General features: G+C 44.3%; 1 protein-coding gene across 1 annotated transcript in view; it reads right to left on the reverse strand.

Annotated features, from left to right (window-relative positions):
• LOC138514392 (sodium-coupled monocarboxylate transporter 1-like) overlaps positions 1-27,075 on the reverse strand; it is a 501,148-nt gene that overhangs the window by 88,667 nt on the left and 385,406 nt on the right. Inside the window, exon 12 of the mRNA XM_069629874.1 lies at positions 18,347-18,579. Coding sequence (XP_069485975.1) covers positions 18,347-18,579 — 233 coding nt within the window. The remainder of the gene's footprint in view (positions 1-18,346; positions 18,580-27,075) is intronic.

The following is a 27,075-nucleotide window of genomic DNA, read 5'->3' on the forward strand; positions in this document are numbered from 1 at the left end:
CATTTGTAAAAATACAATACCATATTTCATCTGGCTCCATATCGCAGTGATTAACAATAAGATTCTTAAAATATATTTCTCGCTTATCCTTTAACTCGGAACACGTTACAATACAATGGGCCTCATTACGACCCAGGCGGTAAGTTACCGCCTGGGTCGTACCTTTACCACCATGGCGTAAACTACGTTTACGCCATGGTGGTTGGCGGACTTACCGCCCCATTCCGAGGTGAGTGGGGCGGTAAGTCCCCATTAACCCATTTACCCTTCCCCATTCCCATTTTTGCCCCATAGGGCATAATGGGAGTGGGGAAGGCGTTAATTACGCCACCGTAAATTACGGTGGCGTAATTAACAACAAGGTCCCTTAGCGCCATGGATTTTAACACCTGCTAAAAGCAGGTGTTAAATCCTCCATGGCGCTAAGGGACCTCGGAATCAGGCGGTAAGGGTCGGCGCTGTTTACGCCGCCGTAAACCCCTTACCGCCTGGGTCCTAATGAGGCCCAATGTTGGAGTGTTTCTCTCTCTGTTTTATTTTTACAGAATCGACAATAGTTTTGTTCAGGCGATATTCATTTTCTTCTTGCCATCACATCTTGCGTTGGCCAAAGGTTTAACCTAAATCGGAGATATTGGGTGCGTATATGTGGAGACGGACACTTAAATAAATAGTCAGCCATTACACAGAATTTTTTGTGGCTGAACTATAAGATGTTAAAATCCTCATATGTCAGACAGCCGCTTTCGGTTCATGATCCAATCATGCGGATAGATTTTTATTTTAGCACAATCAGGATTTTGTACTAGCAGATCTAAATCAACAGCTGCGTCCGCCAAAGCATTTATAGTATACTTAAGCCATGTTTTCGGAAACATATGCTGCACAGTTAATAAGTATTACGCTGCTACACCCAAAATATTCGGAGCATTAAGACTCATCAGGGACTTTCTTAGAAAGGCCAACATTTTCCACAGCACATGTGCATGTAGAGATATCAACCCAACTTCAAATCGTATCAATGGGAGAGGCGTGCAGTTGGGGGGAGACATAGAATTTGTTTCTAAAAACGAGATTCAAGTTTATACCACCAATGTTGGGCTTTGGGGTGTTAGCTTCTACCCCATACGTCAGAGTGGGGATCACCTTTTGTTGATAGAATAACGTTGTCTGTTTAAGTGAGAATTTGGTGAATTTCTGTGTTATTATTTTGGCTTGAGATATTAGGGTCTGCAGTTTACATTTAAATTCTATCTCATTTATCTGAAATTTCATTGAATCAGTTATAGTGATACCCAAGTACTTATATTGGGTGACCTTAGCAAGTTCCACATTTTGCAGTTTCCACTTGTAGGGCCTCTGCTTAGTTCTGGAATTTGGTCTGCAGACTATGACTTGCGTCTTGTCTGTATTTATTACAAGGTTATTTTTCTTTACATAGGTATCAAGAGTCTTTAACATGTTTTGTAAGCCAACTGGTGTTTGGGATAGTAACACAAAGTCATCGGCGTATAGTAAATAACAGATTTTCTGTTTGCCTAGTATTGGCGGATCGCTTGCCACTTTTAGAAAAAATTCACCCATGTCTAGTATAAACATGTTAAATATAGTTGAGACCAGAATGCAGCCCTGTTTGAGACCACGATGTGTTGCAAATGACGACAAAAGTTGTCCTTCTGTGGTCAATCTGACTTGCATTGTTGTTTTTGTGTGTAGGAGCATGATAAGCATACAAAGTGATTGAGGACAATTATAAGAAACCAATTTATGATACAAGAGAGAACGGTCGATGGAGTCGAAAGCTACTCGAAAATCAATGAAACTAGATACAGCAGTTGATTTCGGGCCGCAGAATCAGATTTGATCAAGTTTAAGTTTAGAGCAATAATGTTAGGATTTGTGCCCAGACCAGTAACAAAGCCAGATTGAAAAGGATCTCTTAACTGGGTTCTTTGAGTCCATTCATTGAGGTCCCTTAGTATTATTTGCGAGAATATTTTCCCGGGAGCATCCAGGAGTGCTATGGGTCTGTAGCTCGTTGGGAGTCGTCGTCACCCTTTTTATAAATGGGCACAATAATGGAATGTCTCCAAGAGGGCGCTAGCGATTGTGTTTTATTTATTGCAGTAAAGATGTTAAACAATATATTAACCCAGATTTCCGGATGCTTTTTCAAAGTTTGGTTTGAAAGGCCATCAGGACCGCAAGCTCTGGAGCTACTCGCCTTCTTAATATGAAGTTGTACATCGACCAGGCCGAATTTAACAAAGAATTCTCTGGGTACCCAAGATTCCAGTCCCGAGCAACCTTCTGGGATAGAATAGAGCCCAGAGAAATGCTGAATCCAGTTCTGCTCCGTAACACCATTGGCTTGCATTACAATTTGTGGACTGTGTAGAGCCTGATTTAGTAAGGACCAGGTCTTCGCAGTATTTTTGGACTGGAGCATTCTCAAAATTTTTGCTCCATCTTCCTGATATAACTCCGCCTGTCTAGATCGTAGCGAGTTCCTATACCTAGTTCGGAGTCGAGCTAAAATAGCTGCTCTCACCGCTAAGGGTTGTTTTAGGGCTTCTCGTTTTTGAGCTCTAAACAAGGTTTTTTGCATTCTCACCTCATGGTTGTAAACATGGAGCTTAGGAAATTGTTTTTTACAACTGATGGACTTTGAGGTTTTATTTTGAAATAACTGCATCATATCACAGTACATAACGTTATACGAGTTACCTCCTACATTTTTTCTATTCAGTTCCGACAGGAATTGATTGAAGTTCTCTAAGGACGCTTCCGACCGTCATAGCCTATTTTGACCGTAACTTAGTGTAAGAAAGCTCTATTGGTGAAAGCTCCTAATGGGTGGATTGCTATTAGGTATGACCCATTTGGTTGTTAATTGGTCATGATCACTTGTGTTTGATTCCACAATACAGAAATCCGAAATTAATGAGAAAAGAGTAGCACTAGCATAAATATAATCAATTGTGGAGTGATTCACTCCCCTTCGCCATGTTGGGAGAGGGGGAATATCTGACTTAAATGCTCCGTTAAGCCTGCATAAGTTACGTGATTTTATGCAATGATTCCATTTTATCAATATGCTTTTGTTGATTGTCAATTTCTCAATTATACAGTTAAGATTCAAGTCTCCTGCAATCAATGTATAAGAGACTGTAGGCTCAAGAGCAATCAGCAGGAATAATTCGGTCAGGTCTTTAAATAAGCAAGTATCAGATATTCCCACTGGATTCCAGTGCAAATTAATCACAGCACATTTCAACGATTGCATATATACCTTTGTCAATTGCATATAGATGGTTGGCGTAGCCCAGTGCTCCGATCTTAGACCAGAATCCTGTTTTATTGTAGTAAGTAGGCCAGATATTGGTCTTCCTCAGTTTGTTTTGTTAGCGGAATTCAAATAGATGTGATAATTGTCCCATATCGGGACCTCTGTAAGCCACGCCTCTTGCAAAAGTATAATATTGAAACCATCCAGAGAATTTTCATTGTTATTTTGCAAATGCTTAAATCCCATGGTGTTAAGCAAAGAGATCTCCATATCAGAAGTGGCTATGTCTAGTTAATTAGAGGATCCAAGGCATTTGCAAGAACACACATTTTGATTTCTTATGAACAAATTTCTGTTAGATATGGGAAGGGGGTCTTGTCCCTTGTTTTCCAATTCTGGCTTTAAGCTATTAGAGGCAGCTAACAGAGAAGCCTCTATCCATATTTCAAACCCCAGTGAGTGTAATTGGTTTTTGGCCAACCATATAGTATTTTGAATGACTCGAGAGTTCATCCAAATTCTAACAGAGTTCAGCCTAGAGACATTTGGAAATTCCACTAATGCAATATGAGTTGAGACTATGGGCCTCATTACGAGTTTGGACGTAGCCATGGTGCTATTAGCGCCATGGCTGTCTCCAAAATCATGTCCAGATTCCTTGAATGAGCAATTACCGGGTCATTCCAACCTTGGAGGACCCGGTAATTCCTCATTCAAAAAACCAATCCCCATTCCCATTTGAGCCCCCATAGGGCTCAACGGGAATAGGGATGGAGCTAATAACGGGCCCGTTAATAACGGGCCCGTTATTAGCTCCCTGGTCCCCTTGCGGGACCTGCAAAGAACATCTGGTCTGACCAGACGTTCTGAGCGGGTCCCGCAAGGGAACCTCGTAATAGGGCGGAATGGGTTTACTGGCACGGCACCATTACCGGTGCCGGTAAACCCATTCCGCCCACCTCGTAGTGAGGTTCTATATCCTCAAGTTGAGGAATATCCGAGAATTTAGCCAAAACAGATCGCCGATTTAGCTCATACTGCATTCATGGACTTGGTCTGCATTCCAGATTTAAGTAATATGCGGCAAGCCGTTTTAAGTGTTGTGAGATCTTTTTGTCATTTTCCATTGTTGGCTCCTCTTGCTTATTTCGAGAACCACCCAATGGCAAGCTTATTTCCTTATTAGTGACTAGCACAGATTGAATAAGTTGAATTATGTCTGGGGCTAAATCAGCTAAAAGGGAACATTTTTTTCTTGTGTTGAGTGCTGTTCAGAGCTAGGGATTAGTACTTACGTCTCAGGAATGGCTATACTCCCACGTAGCTGATCAGCCTTCATGCTTCCGCCGTCAGCATCAGCTGGCCGAGCACTGGGCCTCGAGGATGGTACCTCTTTAATTGGCAGGTCTTGTCTATCAGTTTGTTTTCTTACCTTGCCAGCTCTCATGGGCTGATCTTTAAGTGTAATGGATCTCCCCACTATTGGGAGTAGTGGATGACCAGCCAAATATAGGCATCTATCGCTTTCCTAATCTCCTGACGATGAAGGTCAATGGGATCTAGATTTGCCGGTAGGTTACAAGCAAGTTTGATGGGTAGGTCCTTCCTAGACACAGGTGTTTCATCAGGACTACTTTTAGCTGATTCTCGCGCAGAAACAGCTTCAACTAGTTCATCCAATGGAGCATAAGGAATTATCTCCTTACTCACAGTAGCCAAATGGTGACTAGCTCTAGCTTGAGCTTGTAACTGATATTTTTTTTAAACATCATTAGAAGCTATTACAGAATTTTTGTAGGTAATTTAATAGATTTAAAACATTGTTTCGTATTTATTGAAAGATTTGTCTTCAAATCTTTTTGATTTTTGGGCAACTTTGTCTGGGAAGGGGCTCAAGATTTCTTTTTGGACGAATTCGCAAAAATTGTGAATGTGTTTTAGAAGCTTCCAACACCACAGGTTGAGTGAAGAGTTTTGAATTTATATCTACCCTCGGTTGCATGGGCATTTAATAAATAATTCAGTTTTGCAGTGGTACTGAAAAGCCTAATTTAGGATGTGTTTGTAATGGTACTGCGTCAAGCTCATTTGTTTGAGTGTCTGCACATAGTGAGGTTTGACAGGAGACCATAGCACACATAATACTCACAGTTGGTTCAACTTGGACTTCGGCTCAACGAGATACCTGTTTCTTCTTGCCATAACAGAATTTTTTCGATTTGTGTGGATTGGGAAGTTCATTTTTTATCAAGAGACTCATATAATTTACTTAGTGAGAGCATCGTCAAATACATGGCATTTAATGTTATTTCTAATAATTTCCAGAGTCCAATTGTGGGGGGATGGAAAGGTCCACTATGGGGCCAATCGCTCTACGTGGTGTAGGCGCATAAAATGAGGCCACTAACTCAGAGTTCGAATTTCCATTTTCATCAAACAAGATGGGTGAACCTGATAGAGTTTGAGATAGGCAGTGAGCCGAAAATCGAGAGACACTCGAATCCAAATCAATTATGGCTACATCAGGCGGCACATTTGAGCACGGTGTGTTATTTTAACCCAATTCAGCAGTGGGGGCATTCTCCAAAAGGGCAATGTCAGCCAATGAGGAATTGGGGGCATCTCTTGTGCCCTCTGCCCTCTCCTTTTGGCCAGTAGTAGGCGATGCAGGGGTTTCTTCTATCGAAATTTGAGGCAAAGCGTTAGGACACTTATCAAGAGTTCTTTCTTATAGGTGATTGGCTTTTGTCCATAACCATCGGCGTCAGTGATTGAGGCAACATGTTAGAAATTGTCAAACCTACTGCATTTGTACTTGAGGGAGTCGCAGGTTGAGTGTCTGCGCAAAATTTCCATATGTTATGCAAAGGCGCTTGTTTAGAGCCAAGTTTTGAAGCCTTACATATTTGTTTCTCCGTTGGCGTGGACGTCGAATGGTTTAGAGGTCGTTTCCATGAACTAAGCGCCTGAGATCTTTGTCTGGGCTCTCTTTCCAACGGATTTGTTATAACAGGCATGCCTGTTTTCAAGGTCAGCATTTTGAACTGCAACATCATAAAGAAAATCAACAGGATTTAGCAGTAAGTCACTGAACCGTATCTCTCCACCGCCCACCGCGACTTTGCGGCAAAGAAGCAAAGAGGTACTTCCAGGTACTTCGCCTGGTGCGCGCGCTAGTGCGCATGCGGTCACAATTTTAAGTCCTTCACGTCCTAAAGGGGCGGGGCTTCTGATATTTAGCCGTACAACAGCGATTTTCCACACTAAACAGAAGAAAAAAAGACTGTAAATATATGTAACAAGGTGACAGAGTCCAGGTTACTATCTTGAGTCTTTGCTAATATTTATAATAGATATACCGTGGGGAGTAGAAGCAGGTCAAAGTTTGCAGCGTAATCCACAACAAGCAGCGAGCGAGGCAAAGCGGTACTTCCAGGTATTGACAATTATTTATTACATTACTCCAAGATAAATGTTACTGTCCATTTTTCCAATCAATTCCGGGATTGTGACATGGAACACCCCCTCCGATACTAAATTGGGGGGTCGTAATGAGATCCAAACATAGTTGCGCCTGATGTCCTTGTGGCATTTTCAGGATAATATCTGCTGTTTAATCTGTTACTAACCCAGATGACATAAGTGCACCATCTAGCATTCATGCAGCTTCGGGATACAATTTGGATATCACTGTGAATCCGTGTGCTCTAGCATATTGTACATCTATGTAGTTCTTAATAGCCCCAGAGTTCAACATGGCCAAGGAGTGTAAAGGAGCTTGATCGGCAACAAAATGTCCACCTCCAGGTAGGTATGCATATAAGGGCTAAAACAGGAGAAGCCCACAGCACAGATACTCATCTAGGAGGCTCCCTCTAAGGACGAGTCGGCATTTCCCGATTTCGTCTGGAACAAGAGTGAATAAAATGTTGGACCTGCCCACAACACAGGAATACGTTGGAGGCTCTCCTCTAATCGTAATCCTATGTGTGCACCATTGAACCATGTAGTCACTTTGTAGGTAGCTTAATACTGACCCCTAACCCTTCTTGAATCTCTCTTGGTCTCCCTGAATCTTATATGTTACCCATTCCATTGATACAAAAGCCCACACTTTCTGCATACAGTCTTGGAGAGTGGGTGGTGTTTGTTGTTTCCATCTTCGCACAATCAACAGCCATGCCGCTATTGATAAGATCATGAACCCCAGTTTCTGTGTTTTGGTTGGAACTTTCGACTTAGGTTCCTACATACCGCACACCCATACCTTTTCCTCCAGCTGTCCCACCCACTGAAACATCCCTTGCATTTGGGTTTTCACCTCGTCCCAGAATGTCTGTAACACCGGGCATTACCTCCATATGTGTTTCCAGTTCCCCACTTTCTTGCATCCCCTCCAGCATTGATCTAATGCCCGTGGGAACATTACATGTATCTTATCGGGGGTGTAGTGCCATTGTAAGAGGATTTTGATCCACATTTCCCTTACCTGTATGACTCAAGTTAATTTTGCGATGGCCTCCCTCAGGTATTCCCAGTGGTTCTTTGAAATGGTCTCCCCTAGGGTTATTTCCAACTTTTTCATATAATTACATTGAATTTCTTCATTCTGGTCATTCAAGAATTGATAGAGGTTAGAGACAAGGTTCTTTAACCCAGAGTGGGGCGTTATAAAAATATTTCAAATGGTGTTAGTTGTCTTGTTGCCACTTGTTCAATGGTTGAGGCGGTCAGCCAATGTTTCAATTGTTCATATTGAAACCTATCTTTTCCAGTCAGACCAAGATCTTGTATACATCCCTTGAATTACCTAATAGTTTGTCCCTGGTACACATCTCGTATCTTTATACAACCTGCTTCCTCCCATTTCTTGTATGCCCCTTTTCCCATCCCCAGTTGGAAATCTGTATTCCCGAACATTGGACAGAATGGAGCTGGTTTCACCGTTAAGTACCCCTCTTTCCACTGCTGGATCCCATATATCCATCCCAGTCCCTATTACTTCACTGATCTTAAGATTAGGGTGTCTGTGTCGTTTGTTTAGCCTCATCAACCCCGAGTAGGGTTATCCCGCTAACGCTCTATTCTGTCTAGCCCAAATCTTGTGTAGGCCTTCTGCTGACCATTCTCTAATGACCCGTATCGGTGCTACCTCATAGTAGTTATAACAATGTGAACGGGCCATACCCCACTTGTTTTTTGGGACTATTAGGGTAGTCATTGCTACTCGGGGGGGGGGGTCTTTTCTTCCAGATATTCGATTAAATTGCCTTATTGAGGGACTTAGAAAATGACTTTGGAACTCTCATAGGCAATGCCTGGGAGTAATATAATGATTTCCGTAAAACGTTAATTTTTATCAATGTCAAACTCCCCCACCATGATACTGTAAGAGGGTTCAATTTTACAAGATCATGTTTGATTATTTCCAATAGCAGCTGGTAGTTTGCACTATACAGTTGTCCTATCTTTCAATGAAGGGTTATACCTAAATATCTAATACATTTTTCTGCTTTCTTTAATTACATTTTTGTGGACACCTATCTGTCACTTCCTGATCTTACGAGAGATTTCCGATTTCTGCCTATTGTTATTAGGCCTGATATCCCTCCATAAATACCTAATTCCTGTATTAGCACCGGGAGTAATTGTTCGGGGTCTGTCAATGCTATCAGCATGTCGTTTGCAAATGCTACAACTTAATGTGGCTCTCCTGCCATTTCTATTCCTCTAAGCTGGTTAGTGAACTGAATTTTAGCTAATAAGGGTTCTAGGTAGATTGCATAAAGCAACGGAGATAGGGGGCAGCCTTGTTTAGTGCCCATCCCAATGTTATTTTATCTGTTACTATTCCATTCAGGGTAATGCAAATTCCCAGTGTTTTGTAATTGGCTTACACCATTTGAATACATTTCTCCACGAATCCCATGTGCTCTAGAATGCCAAACAGAAGGGACGTTCGACACTACCGAATGCTTTTTCTGCATCAACTGAAATTAGTATTGCAGGGCTTTGAGTTAATCCCAATTTTCTCTTTCAAATGGGCAATTCTGCACAAATTATCGAATGTTTGTCTTGAAGGTATGAAGCCTGATTGATTATATGCTATTATTTTCAGAAGCAAATAAATTAGTCTATTTGCTAAAATGCTGGTATATAATTTTGCATCTAGGTTGATTAACGGTATCCGTCTATCGGACCTGGGGAGTACAGGTCTTTACCCTGTTTGTGGAAAACCAGCAATTTGGCCTCATTCGTTGATGGTGTGATGTTTCTTTTGTTTTTAAATGTGTTGATTAATCTTGTATGAATTGGAGGCAAGATTTTGCTATATTTCCTATAAAGGATTGTTGTGAATCCATCCGGACCAGAGGCTTTGTTTAATGGTAATTCTAATATTGCTTTTTTTTAACTTCTTCTTCCCTTATTTCTTCTTCTAAGCGACTCTTCTCTTCTCCCGATATCTGTGGGAGTGTTAACCTCGACAGATATTCTTCCTGATCCTGTTCTGATGGGTTAACGGATGTATATAAGGCTAGGTAGTACTCTCTAAAGAGTTCCCCTATGTCCTCATTTCTTGTCTTTGCCAGCCCTATTTGTTTTGTCATTTTGTAATTGTTTGTGTGCGTTGTTTGTCCCGCAATTGCTTGGCCAGATTTCCTTCAGCTTTATTAGCCTTTATTAGCCTTCACATAATGCCACTGTTTTAGATATAGAAGACCTTTCTCAGCCGGTTTAGTTCTAATAGCTTCCTATTGTGCCTGGACATGTCTCAATGATCTTTTTAATTTATTGCTGGGATTCTTGGACCTTCCTCCCTAGATATCGTGTAGTTTTCCCTCTAGTTTACTTTCCCATTGATCTATTTGTTTATCTCTCCTAGCTTTAAGTGCTATCATATGATGCCCATATTCCCATATGATTCCCATATTGATTCTTGTGATATCTCTTCTGTCTCATTTTGACTAAAATACTGTTCGATCTTTTCTCTGATCATGGCTACCTGAATTGGGTCACATAAGAGATCTGTGGGGAGTTTCCATTGCCAGAGCCCCGTTTTTCTATTTTTCAAGGATATACCTATCCAAAGTCGGGCGTGATCTGATAGTAAGATTGATCCTACTTCTTTATTTTTGCACCTTCCCCAATATCCTCGTTGACGCCCAAATGTAATCTATTCTGGCCATAGAGAGATGCACGTGGGAATAATGGGCGAAGCCCTGCTCTTGGCCCCTTACCACTCTCCAAACGTCTTGGAGAGTCAGTGTGTCTATTTTACGCCACAGTACCTTTGATGGGGCATGTATTCCCTGTGAGGAGTTACCACTCTTTTCCTGGTTGGGTTGCTATGCCATATTAAGGTCCCCTGCCATTATTATATCTTCCTTGGTGAAGTTCTCGAATTTAGCTAGGACTTCTCTCATAAACCCATCCTGACCTGTATTCGGGGCATATACTGATGCCAATGTGAGCAAATTGTCTTGCAGGGCCAATTTAAAGAATATCTACTCCACCCTCTTATCTACCAATGAGTCTTGAATTTGTATTCCCAGCTTTTCATGGAAAGCAATTAGTACCCCCGCCTTTTTCTCTCCCGCATTTGCCTAATGCACTTGGCTATACCCCCTGATTCTCAATTTCCCTATGTCTTTTTTGCAGATACGTGTTTCCTGAAGCATGGGGATGTCAGATGTGTCCCTGCGCAGAACGTTTTCAATCTTTTTCCTTTTTACCAGGGTATTCAGTCCCCTTACATTAAATGTGAGAATTGTAATCTCCTCCATTTGGGTTTGCCCCTTCTTTTCTTCCCCCCTTTCCCGGATCCTCACCCCTCCTTTCCTCTTCTGGCATCCCCCCAAGTCCTTTGCCCCCTGCTGCCTTCACCAACAACCTCCAACCCGGTGATTCCCTCCCTATCCCTTCCCTTTCCCTGAGGAGGGCCCAGGTTCCTATGGTCGCTCGAATGAAGTGTCCGTCACGCCTGGCAATTGACATAAACCATAGAAGTAATTGTGGGGATTTTTAAACCTCACTAAGGATTCCAAGTTTCTCCACCCATACCCCCACTTGGGCCGCAGGCCTTTTAGTATGTGTTACCATCTTACCCCCTTCATGGGGTGTCGTTTGTGTTTGTTTTCCCCTCTGTTTTTGGCCTGTGTTCTGTTGTTGCTCGCCATCTTGTGTCTCTGATTCATTTTTTCATTTCTTAAAACTGCTTTTCCCATTTTGCTGCACTGTTTTCCATTCAATAGTCTTCTGCACTCAGTCTCTTCTTTTGTTGTTTCTCAGCCAGTTCTTTGCCCTCTTCTTGTATTTTCAGAAACTGCAGTCCCTCTTCTATGTTGTCTTCCTTCCCATGTAAATAACAGGCCAAATGGGAATGTCCATTTATATCTTACTTGTTTTGTCTCTAGGAATCTCACCACTGGGCCCATCCCTCTCCTCTTTGTAGCGTGTACTGGGCTAGGTCCTGATGAAGTTGCATTCATTCGGATTTGGCCTGCTGTCCTCGCTTTCTTTAGGATTTGTTCTTTGTGGGAGTATGAGGTGAGTACTACTAATACGTCCCTTGGGTGTGCACCCAGATCTCCTGTTCTCCGTGGGCACACACGATGCACTTGGTCCAGTTGAATCTCTCTTCCCCATTGCTAGCCAAAACGTCTGTGAAGACTTGTTGGACCGCACATTTTAGGTCCTTAACCTCCACTGTTTCCACAATGTTTTTAATTCTAATGTTGGACCTTCGAGAGCAGTTATGGAGAACCTCACATTGAATCTCTTATGTGTGAGGCGTACCTGGTGTTCCAGGGCTTCCCCGCTTTGTTTTGCTTCTTCTTCCATGTTTTGTACCACTTTTTGTAACATGTCCGTTCTTTATTCCAATTTTGTCACATCCACTCTCAATTGCTGCACTGATTGATTCATTTCTTCTTTTGATGTTTCATACTGGATGTGAAAGGAGGGCATAAACTGTTCTTGGAACTCTTTGAACCATGTTTGCATATCTTCTTTGGGTGCTGCCATTGATACTTCTGGTCATGTCTCTGGTGTTTGTGGTTTTTAACCTGACCCTCCGCTTCTCAAGTGTGTGGAAGTTTAACTGCTCCACAGTAGTTTAATACTGGGCCCTTGTCTTGCTTGGGGGTTATGTGGAGTCGCCTGCACCGCTTTCCCCCTTGTCTTGGACATATGGACTTTATCAAGGGTCCTGGCGTATCTCTGTTGTATTGTCTTGTGTTGCTTATTTGCCTAAGTGTTGGGGACTCGCTCTGTGTTCGCTCTTAATGTTATTTCGCTCTCTGTCCCCTTTGTCCCTTGGGTTCGTCCCTCTTTAGTCAGAATTTGTCCCTATTTGTCAGGTCTGTCTATCTGGACTTCTCTCTTTATTCCCTAGTGCTTCCTATCGATTGGTCTTTCCTTATTTTCCTCTTGCCTGCCCTCCTCCACTCACTTGTATAGTTTTGTTGTTCGGCGGGGGAGAGAGATTTCTTTTCATGTGCACTGCAGATATCTCCATTCGTTGCTGTCCCGGCTCGGCCGTTCCTTTGTTATGTAGCTTGTTGCAGTCCTCCTTCTTGCTTGAGGCAAGGCTATCCCCTCTGATATGCTGTTATGTTATGTTAGCAGCGTTTCCTTTCATACGGTCACCCTATGGCCAAAATTCCCTCACGTGATCTGTGGTACTTCTTGGGGCTGTATATTGATCGTATTTGCCGCCTTATTGGATCCCCCTCCATGCTGTCTCAATCCGGCCGTAAAATTATCTGGGAGACGCTGGTGCTATTGCTGTCCACTTTCTTTTTTTTCTGTTTTGTATGGGTTGTGAGTTTACACACTGGGTTCTTCTTCCCGCGGTCTTATCTGAGGGTAAAGGTGTTTGGATGTGTATCAGTTTATTGAAACTGTCTTACTTGGATCAGTGGACCAGAGGCGTCTTTCAATCCGCAGCTCGGCTGTTCCTGGTTCACCACATAGGTGTTATTCTTTCAGCCTTCTCGCCTTCATGCACTCTGAACCTCTGTTGAAATCAATCCGGGGACTGCCAAGTACTCCTTATGGACGCTGGTTGATCGTGGCCTCGCCAGTGTTGTTGGGCTCGCTGGAGGACTCTTCTGTTTCGCGAGTCCTGTCAGCCCCTCCCTTGTTAGGCTTCATCACTGTTCTCATGGTCTGGAGGGGAGTTGGTGTACTTCTCCATGAAGCTTTATTTTATTGCTTACGTTGTGGCCCGGTGGGGAGAGACGCTCATGCACGTTGTCCTCCGCCAGCCGCCATCTTAGAATCAATTAATTAGATTTTTGATGTATTTTGGTGGAATTTTGATAGGTTAACTCAAGGGAGGAATTTGTAGCAAGAATTTATCTGCCATTCTGCAGCTTTGAAAAGGACCAAAATTGGTCAAAATACGTGTCGACTAGGGCAATGAATTGGTTTTGATGGACATAATTATTGTGCGTGAACATTAAATATTTTTATAATAACGGGACAAGCACAGTCTTGTTGGTGTATTATTTAAGATTATAGAAGAAATACAGACACAACAACAACTCATCCAATTGAAAATTAGCAAATACAAAAATGATCTTACTTGCATGAAGTGTGGGACAGGTCAGCACCGGCGAAAGTATCTCTTCAAGAAAAACACTCTAAAAATAAGAGAAATGCTAAAAACAAGAGGTCTGCAATCACTGAGTGTGCTAACATCTAGGAACACTTAGGGGGACAGGCAGAGGAAATGTGCATTTCACCCTTGCAGGAAGGTGCCCTAGAGGCTCATGAGTCGTCGAAGGTGAATATCCAGTCCTTCGATACTGAGAAACCTCTGGTAGCTCTGGATAGAAATGAGACTAAGGGCATTCGTTTTTGTCAAAGTTTGGATAAATTAAGAATGCCCAAATGGGTGGCCAATTTAGAACAGATGACCACCCTTATGTGTGAGGACAATGCACACACAAAGGTGCACCCTATTCTTGCATAAAAACCAACAGGAATGACATGAAGAGTTGAGATACCCAAACAATGACAAATTGTAGTCAATCACGAGTCCTTCAATCAAATCCTGCGTAGGTTCATCAGTACCTCTATCGACCAACACACGGATCCTCCCGCCTTTTCACCTGAGCCACTTGGTTACCATGTGTGCTCTATTATCACAGACACTGCATTCTCGGGAGAAAAGTAACCCTGTTAGACAAGACTTTAGGCAGTCCTATTTTTGTGGTAATTTGTTTAGTACCTATTTTGGGGAAGCCTACCTGTGCAGTCTAACAGTTTTGCCCTGTGCCAATCCTAGCAGTTCTAGAATGATGGCTTAAGCCTTGTGTCAGGTATTGGGAACATGATTCATTGCGCCCAGGAGGGCCTCAAAATCATACAGCAGAGGAACGTTAGCCTCTATCTAGAAGAGCTGCTGCAGTACTGCCCAGGTGAGAGAGCAAGAAAAAGGCCTTGGTCGTAGTGTCGGGAAAAGCAGCAGGATGGCACAGGACATGCAATTTGCTTTGACTAATGAAGGTATGATTGTTCTTTGGTTGAATGGGAGGGGTAATACAAAGGCTGCCGATCCTAGAACCAGAGCTGGGTCTGCAGCACCCATCAGAGATATGGGATTAGCAGCAGCACTTGCAAATTCTTCATCTAGCATGTCTGCATGTCGGTCTGCAATGGCTTGAAGAAGTGTCTCCATAGCCTTGTTACTTGCTGCCATCATATAGGGCTTTTCAATCAGATTTTACTCAAGAGTAGCCCAGGAGTTCCATAACATGAAAAAGTGGATATACGCCAATGGCCTCCTCAATAGGGTGAGTTTCCTCCTGAAAGCAAAGTGTGAAAAGGCGGGAGGAATCCCACCTCGTTCTCTTCCAGGCTGTATGGCAAAATACACACATTATCAATGGGAGTGCAATGCACTCTATGGAAAACCACATCACTCTCCCATTCTTAGCCAGGGTGATTCAACCTCAATGTCATTGAAAAGAGGCATGTTAACCTACGTGACACTCCCACCTGTGAGGTTCCAATCGGAAGAAAGCTTCAGGAAAAGGGAAGGACAATAAATAGAAACAAGGCAGGATACCATTTCCTGTTCCTGTTTGCAACCCACAAAGAAGCTAGAAGGTCAAAGTACATCCAGAAGCCAGAGAGGTCCTAACGCCAATCCAAGAGGAGCAGAGGGATACTCCGAGGGACAGTTCCATGCAGCAGGCTAAGGTCATCCAGAAGAAGAAACAGTTCACCATTCCAAACCTCTCTACATCCAGCTTTCCCTCCCTAAATGCCTCGGTCCTCTGGCTCCAACGCTTTGGAGGTCAAAGGGATCCACAAGCAGATAGTGGGAGGCAGAAACCTTTCCTCTGCTGGTTGCTACTTCTGGAACGGCTTCCCTGCCCCCCTTAGACTTGAGCCGGATCTCCTTGAGTTCTGGAAACTTCTCAAGACTTTCCTTTTCTCCTCTTCCTTTCCTCTCCCCCTCCCATGCTAACATTCCCTCTGCCACTGTGACTGGGGCTTGGTCATACAGGGGCCTGACCACCCCACCACCAGTCCCCCAGCATCCCTTGCCAGCGCTTGTCTTTGAGCTCTCTTCCCTGGACTAGCCCAACCTGGTCCTCCCTGTCCACTGCACTCATCCTCCCTTCCTCCTCTCTTTCGCCTGGCACTTGCTGCCTTGGCCCCCCCAGCACTTGCCTACCCCCCTTCCTTGGGGCGCCCCACTCCTACACTTCTCCCTCTACCCCCTCAACACTTACCACTTTGTTTTGCACTTGCACGGTAGGATTGTCGCAAGGCCAATATAACCGTTTCTGTTGTTCTACTTCTAGCCCATGTCCCCCCACCCCAATGTGTCTTGTGGCACCTGGAAACACTTGTGTAGGCGCCATACAAATGTTCAATAAGTAAAATAAATAAAGGGACAATCCAAGGGACAGTTCCAAACTGTAGGCCGTAGTCATCCAGAAGAAACAGTGAGGTAATCCAAAAATCCAAAGGGGAGTCCAAAATCCAATAGCAGTGTGGCAGAGAAGGGTCCAAAAAACCATGAATCCAAGTCAGATCAGCAGCACTGCTCATGGAGGTCAGGAATCTGGCCCAGAGCTCTTTGAGAAGCACTGTGCATCCGGTTTGCAGTGTATTTCAGTGCTGGGATCGCTGGCTTATGAGGTTCATGACATCAGCACTTTCCACTGCTGCTGGCAAGCCACGCCATTTCACCCAAAATTGCATGCAAACGTCCTCCTGGGAGCAGCTGTTCTGCAGCATCTGCAACTGCCATCCTACCACATCTGCCTTGCGTCATTTCCCAGGGGATCCATGCCTGCTGTATCGGGACCCGACATGCTGTCTCCACCCTTTGAGGTTAACTCTTCTTCCCTTCCTCCAACTCTGCTACTACCACTCTTTCTCCCACTCCTTCTACTCCTCCCATACTAATACTCCTCCTCCCACACTACTACTATTCCTTCTCCCACACTACTGTTCCTCCTCCCACATTAATACTACTCCTCCTCTGCCCACACTTCTTCTACTACACCAATACTCATTCTCTGGCCGCACCACTAGTACTCATCCTCGCTACTACACTCCTACTACTTCTACCACATTTCTACTCCTCCACCTACATTATTACTCCTACCCACTACTCTTCCTCCTCCCACTGCTCCCACTGCTACTCCCACTGCTACTCTTCCTCCTCCCCACTACTAGTACTCCCCCACCTCTATTCAACTTCACTCTTTACCGACCTTCTCACGTTCCTTCACACCTTACACTGCCCTTTCTAAACACTTGTCTCACACACACGCACACTGCAAACCACTATTACTCTTACGCCAATGCCTCACCAGATCCGAAACTCTTCTCCACAAGTTGCCACTCCCTCCTTCATGCTGTCCACATCTTGCTCTGACCTCACCCAACACACCCACACGTCCTTTTTCCTGTCCTCTGCTTAAGTATCCCTCACCCTGGTGCTGGATGGCCATTTGTCCTTAACCAATCTTCTTTCCTCTTACCCTCCAGACTGTTTATGTTCAGGGAAAATCTTTCAAAGGGGGGTTAAGTTAACCCACATTCTCAGCGCGGCTTGCCTCTTTGCAGACTTTGCGTTGGAAAAGCCATAGGCCAGTTTGTGGTATGGAGCCCATTGTCGGTGACAGCCTTGGTACGTCTGGGAAACCTTTCCCGAGTCCATGCTCACCTAGTGGATTGTCCCTTTCTTTGCGGGTTTAATCGCGAGCTTTGCCGATCTTGCTCTGTGGGTTTTCCGCTCTGGGTTGCTGTGAGGTGTTTTGCCTGCCGTTTCGCAGCAGTGATCGGGTCTCTGAGGTGCTGGATCTTTCTTCATGCAGTTGATCATTCTTTGACTCCCAGACTTCTCTTCTCCTCTCTTTAGTGCCACCATATGTAATGGGAAAAGAACACTAGTGGGTTTATGCTTTCAGAGGCAAGGCTGGAGACATGGCTCTGCAGATACAAGTTGGCACAAGACATTGGGACCCTCTCTGTTGCCACCGTCAACCTCAGTGGTTGGAATGGCTCTGCATCCCTCCCTGGTAGGTCTCCTACTGCTGGTGGAGAAAGGTGCCTTCTCTGCCTTGACATGGCTAGGTATTTGGCCTTGACACATATTACAAGAATGAAGGTAGCACAGAACAGTCATCCTTACCAACAACACTGTTTCCCTCGCGATGGAGGCAAATCTGATCATGCATAATCAATGGATGATCATTCTTGAATCAAGAGAATACAGATCTTCATGAAATCCTTCTCAGGCGACAAGTTAGGTAAAAAGCTGCAACCCTGTCGACATCCACTCATTTTCAACTCTAGAGCAGGCAGGAGGATCTATCGTTAGACTGAGTTAATCGCAGGGTGTTTCCATATCAAAAATGTGCCAAATGATTACATTGAATATTACCCAAAGAAATATTCGGCAGTTTAGGTGCATTGCTTCAAGTATTGTATCTCACGGGCGTGTGGCGCTTTATAAAAATTCAAGTAAATAAATAAACTGTACATAGAGAATCATGGATATTTCAGTAAAAGATGTCCACTCACCTCGCAGTGACCTCCGCTTGTTGCAATGTTGTAGATACCGTCGATGTGGTGGTGGTTAGTACCATGGATGATGTCGTTGAAGTCCAATTGCCCTCCGTGTCGAGGCTGATGTTACAGCCTTCGGTGGAGAGGCTCAATGGGAAAGAACTCGACTTAAGAGGAGGGTAGGTATAAGCGCCAATGGTAATCCAAAATGATAAAGATACTCCAACCATAAGGCCTGTTATTGCACCCTAGAAAAGGATGGTACATGCTAAAACAGACTGTGAAAACACAGAGAAATAAATAATACATGTGCGCTAATCTAACTGAAAATTATAGTTAATTTTACAGTCATTTGTTTTATGTTATTTATTTTATAGTTTTGTAATGTTCGATTACCACTTCTCAAATTGCGCCATGTGTTTTTATTGCTGATTATGCCCTGCGGTTTACACGTGTTTCGGCCCTAGGCCTTTTTCAAAATCGGACATAAGCTAAATATTCAGAGAGTTAACAAATAAGTTAGTGTATATGCACAAGACAGACAAAAAGGGGTTGGAGAAGGGAAGGATTATATACGGTTTGAAGAAAAAGAAATAAATATAAAAAAATAAAAGGAGATAAAATAAATGAAAAAATATATAACTACAGGACCAAATCGGTGGCAGAGATTATAGTTTTGGCCCATGCTGGTGCTTCCATTGTCATGGACTGTACTCTGGGACACAAGCCCAAAGAGAAAAGGTGGTGCGTCTTCGGAATAAAATGCTTTTGTTAGACAATGCCTTCCAGAAACGTGTCCAGAATGAGTTAGTGTTATATACCCATCAGAATTTTGGGTTGGGTTCAGATATCTTCGGTTTCTGGAAGCACTAAAGCATAGTATACCGGGCCGGTTCATTAGTTATACCTCAAAGATACTATAGGGGTCTGTCTGGTCTCAGTCTACATCCAGGTGCCTGAATATCTGTTGCTGGGCAGATTATGTGGCCGGTGGCTATCCATGATTGGGTTGCCACTATCCATTTGAATTGTGCAGATCCTTCCGCAATGCAACCTATTTTTAGGTTGTTTTCTCAAGCTTTAGCTTTCAAGTACTCTGTTTGAATGGCGCAGATCTTACCAGACCCATGCGTGCTTCTAGTCCAGAACTTGTATAATAGGAGGACTCCTGCTGCCAATCGACAGATCACCATTGGAGCCAGGGCCAGTGTGAAGAAGGGCAGCGCACTGACGATCCGAGGACAACCATTGCAGCTGATCAGCATTGCCTGAAGCCAAGTCCGGGTGAAGCCCTGCTCCTCTGTCCTGATCTTAAGAAGGCCCCCACCAGTGCTTTGACCTCTAGACAGGTGGGACCAACCAGTCTCGAACCCTGCCCGAGGATCCCTGCTTGCTGAGCTTACAGAAGAGTCCCTGCAATAACCAGAGCACTCACCAGCTCTCTCCTGGGCTGCCTCTCTGCAGCCGTCGCCATTCGGAGTGCATCCTTGGAACTTGAAAGATCATCAGCTTGTCCCACAAGATGTCTGGTCTTCTAGACCCAACAGAAGCTGTGCAGGGCCTGCTCCTTTTTTCGCCCATGGAAGATCACTTATCGACACCTGATTTCTCCTGTTGCAACTCTGTATTTTCCTCCCTGGAGTGTCCTCCTGAGGTCACCTGCTCTGCAGAATACTTCTTCTTTCCATTGCAAGGGTGTTCAACTGGACAGTGCCTGGAAAAGAGAATTTGGTACTGTGACCAAGCGAAACAAAATTCTGCAGCTGAAAGTGACTTCTGCGCCTGCGACAGCTGGGCCTCCCTCAACTGGACCAAGCACAGAAAGACGCGTCCTCAACGGAATACGGAACCTCTACAGTGGCATCTGGAGAAATAAGGGTAAGGTGTAAGTTAACACACCTGTTCCTTTTCCCCCTAACCTCTATATGGGTGTAAAATCCTGTCCCTATCCCTCTCTTTGCTGACTTTGACCGGTGATCATCTAGTCAAGGATCCTCTCCTGGGCATACCCTAGTGTAGTGGGATTAAGAGAGTTAATTACCTAAACTTTCATTAACTTTTGAAACACTTGAATCACAACAACTGGCATCATCCAATCACAAAGTAAACCTACCTGCAAAGTATATTGTCTTAAACTGTTTACTCTAGGGCACTAGGCCCCAATCCATCTCAGGGCTCGGCTTACTAAGTATTGGGAAACTATTCTAGTATTGCTATAAGGAGTTTGCATTGTGTTGTACACATTTGACTACTTACCTGTTGCACTGGTTTTGAATCATATGCTTTTCTACCTTCTCACAAGATTGCGTGTATATATGTATTTAATAGTAAGTGTGTGACAATATTTGCCTAGAGGTTTCATTGCTTCATGTGTATTTGAAAGGCCAAATGAATCACTGCACATTTGTGTACTTATCTGTCTAACTGTAATTATTGTGTTGCTCTGTGTAGACTCATTGTATCCCTAGACCACTCATTCCCATCCTGAGTCTAAGCCTTACCGCTCCGCTACCCCACTTTGATTGGGTTTGGCTTAAATTCAATGGGCCCCATTCCGAGTTGGGCGCAAAGGGATTACCGGCACCGGTAAGGACCCCGGTGCCGGTAAACCCTTTGCGTCCTATTCCGAGGTCCCTTAGCGCGAGCCGCAAAGGGACCAGGGAGCAAATAACGGTACCGCAATTGTTATTATTAGCTCCCTCCCCATTCCCATTTGAGCCCTACAGGGCTCAAATGGGAATGGGGATTGCCTTTTTCAATGGGGACTTACCGGTCCCGCAAAGGTCGGACTACACCGGTAAGTCCCCATTGAACCAGGTCGGAGTCAGTACTGGTATGGGAGGTAGTCATGGCGCAAATAGAGCCATGACTACCTCCATACTCAGAATGAGGCAGTGTCTTTCCTGTTCACCATAATAGGTTGGACTCCCAAATCTGCCCCGTCGGTTGATTTTGGAAATTCCTCTTTACAAGGTAGTAAAATATATACCTTCCAAACAGTTAATTTTAATATTGACATGGGGTTGAGTGCGAACACGTTTAGCTGGGAAAGGTGTCAGCATCTGTAAAAACGCTGGGCGTCCACCTGGATGCATCCCTCTCCCCCCCAGACAGGTGAATGCGATCGCCTCTTCAGCTGCCTACACAACCAAACTCAGCAATGCAGCCAGACATTTCCTTACTCCAACCAGCTGCCTCCCTATCGCCAGAGCAATCATAGGAGCGAGACTTGACTCCTGCACGTCCTCTTTGCGGGGACATTAACAAAATGCTGGTGATCCAAAACAATGCCCTTGGGCAGCGCTCAAAATTCCTAAAAGAGACCACATCTCAGCAGCGAGAAGGCAAGCCCACTGGCTCCCAATTCACGAAAGAATTATCTTCAAAACGCTCTCCATCCAGGGGTGTCATTTAGGGGTCGCCAGAGGTCGCAACATCGACCTCTGAGGTCTTCCTTGCGACCTCTGTGGTCTCCATGCAACCTCCAAAAAAATGTGTTTTTGTTTTTTTGTAATTCAAGCTCCTGGGCTGTGGCCAGCACCATGTTGCTCTTTACCTCAGGAGTGTCTGGCTTTCTTGTTCAGGCCCCTTAAAAAAAAAGAAGAAAAATAAGAACAGGAGTGCCACAAGTCTAACCCTTTCAGCACTGACCCTAAATAAGAAAGAAAAGGAATACCAAATAATGTGTCTTTCTGGAATTCCATACAATAATTGCTCGACTCATTAAAGGTTTATTTCAGGCACACTTCAGGGGGTGAGTCACTGTTTTAGTCTGTTCTTAAATGCCTCAACAGCCTTTCAAGCTTCCGAGGTCGATAAATGAGTACTAACACAGGTTGGGTGATGTTGGGTGTATATTTTTTCTATATAAAGCGCTTAAGCGTAAGTGCTATATAATAACACATCATTACCATTTGGTCATGGACGTCTGCTTGCATTCACTGTAATTTTGTAATATGGGCCTATACACACGGATCTTAACGATACATATGGCGATCCATTCTTGTATGAAATGAACATCACATTATAGTGATATCGTAACCATATTTTTCGTAGTGTACAATGCTGTGTGATGCCACTTCCTGTTTTGTCAACGGGTGAAAGGTTGTGTTCCATCGCTTCACGAAATATCACTTCCTGTGATGTCATCAGGGGGTCAAGGGTCATGTGATATCACTTCCGCTAACCCTGGCATTTTGGTGAAATGACGTCCCTGTCTCCATCACTCACAAATGTCTTTCTAACGCTGCTCCGGAATACCTGTCTCAAAGAATTGTGAGAACCAAGATTACCAGATCAGTCTGGTCTATCCACGCCCACCGTCCTGCGCCACCGACATTCAAAAGAGCCAGAGAAGGAGGGTCTAGCTTCCATGCAGTGGCAGCATACCATTGGAATGCCCTCGCTCTCGCCCTAAGAGCAGAGGAATCATACTGGCCCTTCTGCAAGGCCCTAAAAACTTGGCTCTTTGCTTAAACGACACAGTTCTTCCATCTAACTTTCTGCCTACCGTTCCCTGGCACCCTTATTCTAGGGCTCTGTCATGAGCTGGTATGCATGGTTAAGCAATCTACTCAAATGGCTTTATGTACGTTGTAAGCATCCGGCAATGCACCTCCTGTGCTGATGTTTTGTGTGTAACTGGTCTCATAACAGCGCCCTGATGCCCTCGGGTTAAGGCGCTTTACAAATGTAAAAATAAATAAATGAAAATAAAAAGGTGGAAAAGAATACAATTAATGAAATTACTTTTGGTGAGATAGGAAGACTGTCATAAGAGGGATACAAGCTTTGCAAATCTACCTCCAGCTATAGTACGAGATAATAACAAAGAATCTGGGAGCAATTTAAAATGCCCAGTATTCAGACAATGTATTGAGTCCAAGAGCTCACAAAGATTCATTGGGCAAAATGTGATGTGGTCCGGGCATTAATAGATATAAGTTATGGGGCAAGCAATCGTATCAGAAAAAGTTATTTTAAGAAACAAAAAGAATAGAATTTCATTCAAGTTTTTTTTAATTTAACCCACAGGATCAGTTTTGTCTTTCTATCTGGGTAACTTTGGGTAACGTTTTCATATTGCACACAGCATCTTTCAGTGCAGTGATATTGGGATACTTTTGTATCACCCTAGACTTACACCAAAGGGATTTTGGGTTACTTTTAAATGTGCCTAAAGACAAGCCGACGGCAGGAGTTACATTATTATCATTTTTGCCATATTTTTATTTAGCTCATTTGTGTTTACCGTGGCTAGTGCCAAAGATGACTGTGGCACAAGGTTTTCCACTAGTTCTTTGGCCATTTTGTTCTCTGGCCTTCTTCTTGCCTTCTCCGGTCAGGAATTCACCTTTTATGGTCATGCATTTGCCCGAGAAAGCTCCTGTTTTTGCGTGCTAGTGCATGCCAAGTGTGTATGGGCTCGGGAAGTGGGCTGGGACTGTCTGGTCTCTGTCCACATACTGGTGCCACCTTGTGTCTAGTGTGCATGCATGAGTCAGCCCCACAGTGGTCCCTGACTGGATCACTGCTGGTGTGCATGAGTGATGCAGATCCTTGCTATCTGAGGGCTGAGTTTGATCACTCACCTGAATTTAGGATAAGAAGACGAGTCCTTCAGCCAATTCAGCAGATCAGAAGAGTAGCTACGTATCCTGTGTAGCCGTGCAGACAACGGATGACCCGAGGACGAATCCTGAAGAGCCCTGGCAACCATTCTTTATGCTGTCCCGGAGAAGCCCTGCTGGGCTACCTGATTTCAGAAGACCCTTGTTGGTGCTTAGACCCTTTGAACTGGTGGGACCAACCAGTCTCGATGGATTTTCACGGTCCTGCGCCTGGAGCCTTTGGAATGTCACTGGACCACCCGGTGGACTGACCAGCTCCATTTTGGGCTACCGTGCTAGAAGCATTGCCATTCTGCATTTTGGCATGGAACTTTGGGGTCTCCAGGTAGTCCTACAGTCGCCTTCTTGCAAAGGTTCAGCATCCCATCATCGACGGACCCTGTTCTGGAAGGCTTCCCTTGCTCGCCGGTGAGATGCCTGCTGTCATCTGTGTGCAGTGACTGTTGCTGGAACCGGCCTTCCCCTGTCTGTTAGGGTGTCCTGAAGAGTCCCGTGTCAGTGCCTGCTGCATTTCTTCACTGAAAAGGGTTGCACTCAGCTCCTGGACCCAACCGGAAACTTGCTTGCACCCGCAGCTCCTGGGCATCTTCTATTGGATCCAACAGTGGAAAAACCTACCTCCAAAGACCCCCATTTTACCTGCCAAGTCCTTTGGCAAAATCGGAGTATAAAGTCTGTGGGGAAATGTGAAGAACTTTGATTTATATACCATTCCATCACTTTCTAAACATTTGTTGAAAAAGTTACTCTAGAAGCTAGGAAAAGTACTTTGCTTAACTGTAAGCCCCCTTGAAAGACTTCTGGAACAATCGTCACACCCACTGGAACTTTTCTTAACTTGTTCCCATCCTCTAAAAGTACTTTGTGAACTTTTGGCCACAAGGCCCCATTCTACTTAGGGTTGGACTGGTTATACAATTGTGTAATTGCTTACCTTCCCTTTAAGGTGTGTTGGTGAAATAGTATGCATTGTATTAACTACATGTGACTGTATATGTGTTTTATATTCACAGTGTTGTTTGGAAATGTGTCAGGGTCTATACATTCAGTGGTGCGGCTCACCTGTGTCTTCTTTCACGTTATTTTGCTGCAGTCCTTGTCCTTGCAGAGTTTCTGTTTGGTGCGGGTCTCATGAAGAAAAGTGCGAGCCTCCCCAGACACCACCCTGCCCGATGGTCAAACACTCCGGCAGGGTGACTCCTGGAAGACTGCCAATTTACAGGAAAAACCCTCAGAGAGGGAAAAAACCTGCAAGGTGAGGTAACAGATGACTGAGAAGGCGGTACAGCAGGCTGAATAAATTCAGACAAGGAACAAGGCAGAACACTGGTGAAAGCCAACAAGGGCAGAGAAGAGGAACGGGAAGGCAAGGAAGGGAGACAGAATGAGGAACAAGCTTTCAAGAGCACTGAGCAGGGTACCTGAATACCGAGTGTTGAGACGCACTGATCTTTGGTGGTGTCTGTATATGTATTTGCGGGCTCTGGTGGGATTGTCTAGCGACTTGACTGCTCCATCCGCTTCCCAATGTTGGAAGATAAAATGGCACGGCGCATCATGAACGGTGCTTCCAGGCAGCCCACAAGGACCAGGGGCGAAAAATCATGACATTATGCCCCCTGCGAAGAACTCATCCACTGGGTTCAATCCGGATGTCGTCTATGGAACAGGTGGAGAAGGTGAGGTGCATGTATGTTGGCAGCGGGTTCCTAGGATCGTTCACTCAGGGCATAACCCTTCCAGTCACAAGATACTGTAATTGTCCTCTTTGGTACCTCAAATCACGTAACCGAGCCACCTCATATTCCAGTTGTTGGTCAATGGCGATTACAGTGGGAGGAACTCGTGCCTCTTAGAAGATGATTGGTAAGGATTCAGCAGTAAGTGTGAAACAACAGATGGATGAGTTTCTGTGTAGCAGGTAAATGCAAATGGAAGGCAACAGGGTTAATGACTTTGTTCACAATAAAAGGTCCATAATAGCGAGGGGAGAGTTTGTTAGGCCGTAGATTTCTAGGTAAGTACCAATAACGATAACCAAACCAAATCCCCCACAGAATAAAGGGTGTATTCTCGGTGCTTGCGATCAGCAAATCTTTTGGTGGTTTCTCTCGCCTTCAACAATTGTTCATTAACGTGTTTGTGGATGGACTTCAGATCCGAGACCAATCAACTGTAGGAACAGATGAAGTCTCAGTGGTTACCGAAGGCAGAACTGAAGGATGAAAACTGTAGTTACAGAAAAAAGGACTAGTCTTCAGAGAAGTATGATTGGAGTTCTTGTAAGCTAATTCCGCAATTGGAATAAGAGCAGCCCAATCGTCATGTACTTGGAAAGAGAAACATTGAAGGAATTGCTTGAGGGTCTGGTTAGCCCTGTCTTTGATTCCATTGCTCTGTGGATGATAGCCGGATAATAAGTCTCGTCTGACTCCAAGTAAATGGCACAGCTGAGACCAAAGCCGTGAAGTGTATTGACTTCCTCTGTCGGAGATTATGGTGGATGTAAGGCTGTGTAGCCAAAATATTTCTGTAAGAAAAATGTTAGCCATTCTAGGGGCCGAGGGTAGTTTGGCCAACGGAGTGAAATGGGCCATGCGGGAATAGGCATCTATAGTGACCGTTATGACAGTACAGCCCCTGGAGGGAGGATGAACCACAAAAAAGTCTGTAGCTCTGAATTGCCTTGTTCTAGTGGGTCATTCTTGCTGGTCAAGTAATACGGAAGGTTTGTGGTTTTCATATTTGTGCCGGGCCCAAACTACACATGAATGAACATGTGTCTTAACAGAGTGTGCCATCTTCAGCCACCACAATTGCCTTTGAAGAGTCTAGAAGGTGACTTTTTCCCCCTTGATGACCAGTGAACCGAAAATCATGGCATAAGGAAAGGCTGTCTTTTCTGGTAGATTCTGTAGGTAGAAACAAACAGCTTCCTTTAAAGAGCAACCCATGCTTTTTGGTAAGACAGCAAGGATTGGATCGAAGGTACAGCTGCCACACATTGCTGATAACTGTGTCTTGACAAACCTGCTCCAGAAAGTCATCGACATGACAAAGAAACACTGTATTCTGAAACATCCTGGGAAAGTCAGTAGATGAAGCCGACAGAAG

The sequence above is a fragment of the Ambystoma mexicanum genome, chromosome 12, assembly GCF_040938575.1.
Source record: "Ambystoma mexicanum isolate Mex_15411 chromosome 12, UKY_AmexF1_1, whole genome shotgun sequence".
Classification (NCBI taxonomy): Eukaryota; Metazoa; Chordata; class Amphibia; order Caudata; family Ambystomatidae; genus Ambystoma; species Ambystoma mexicanum.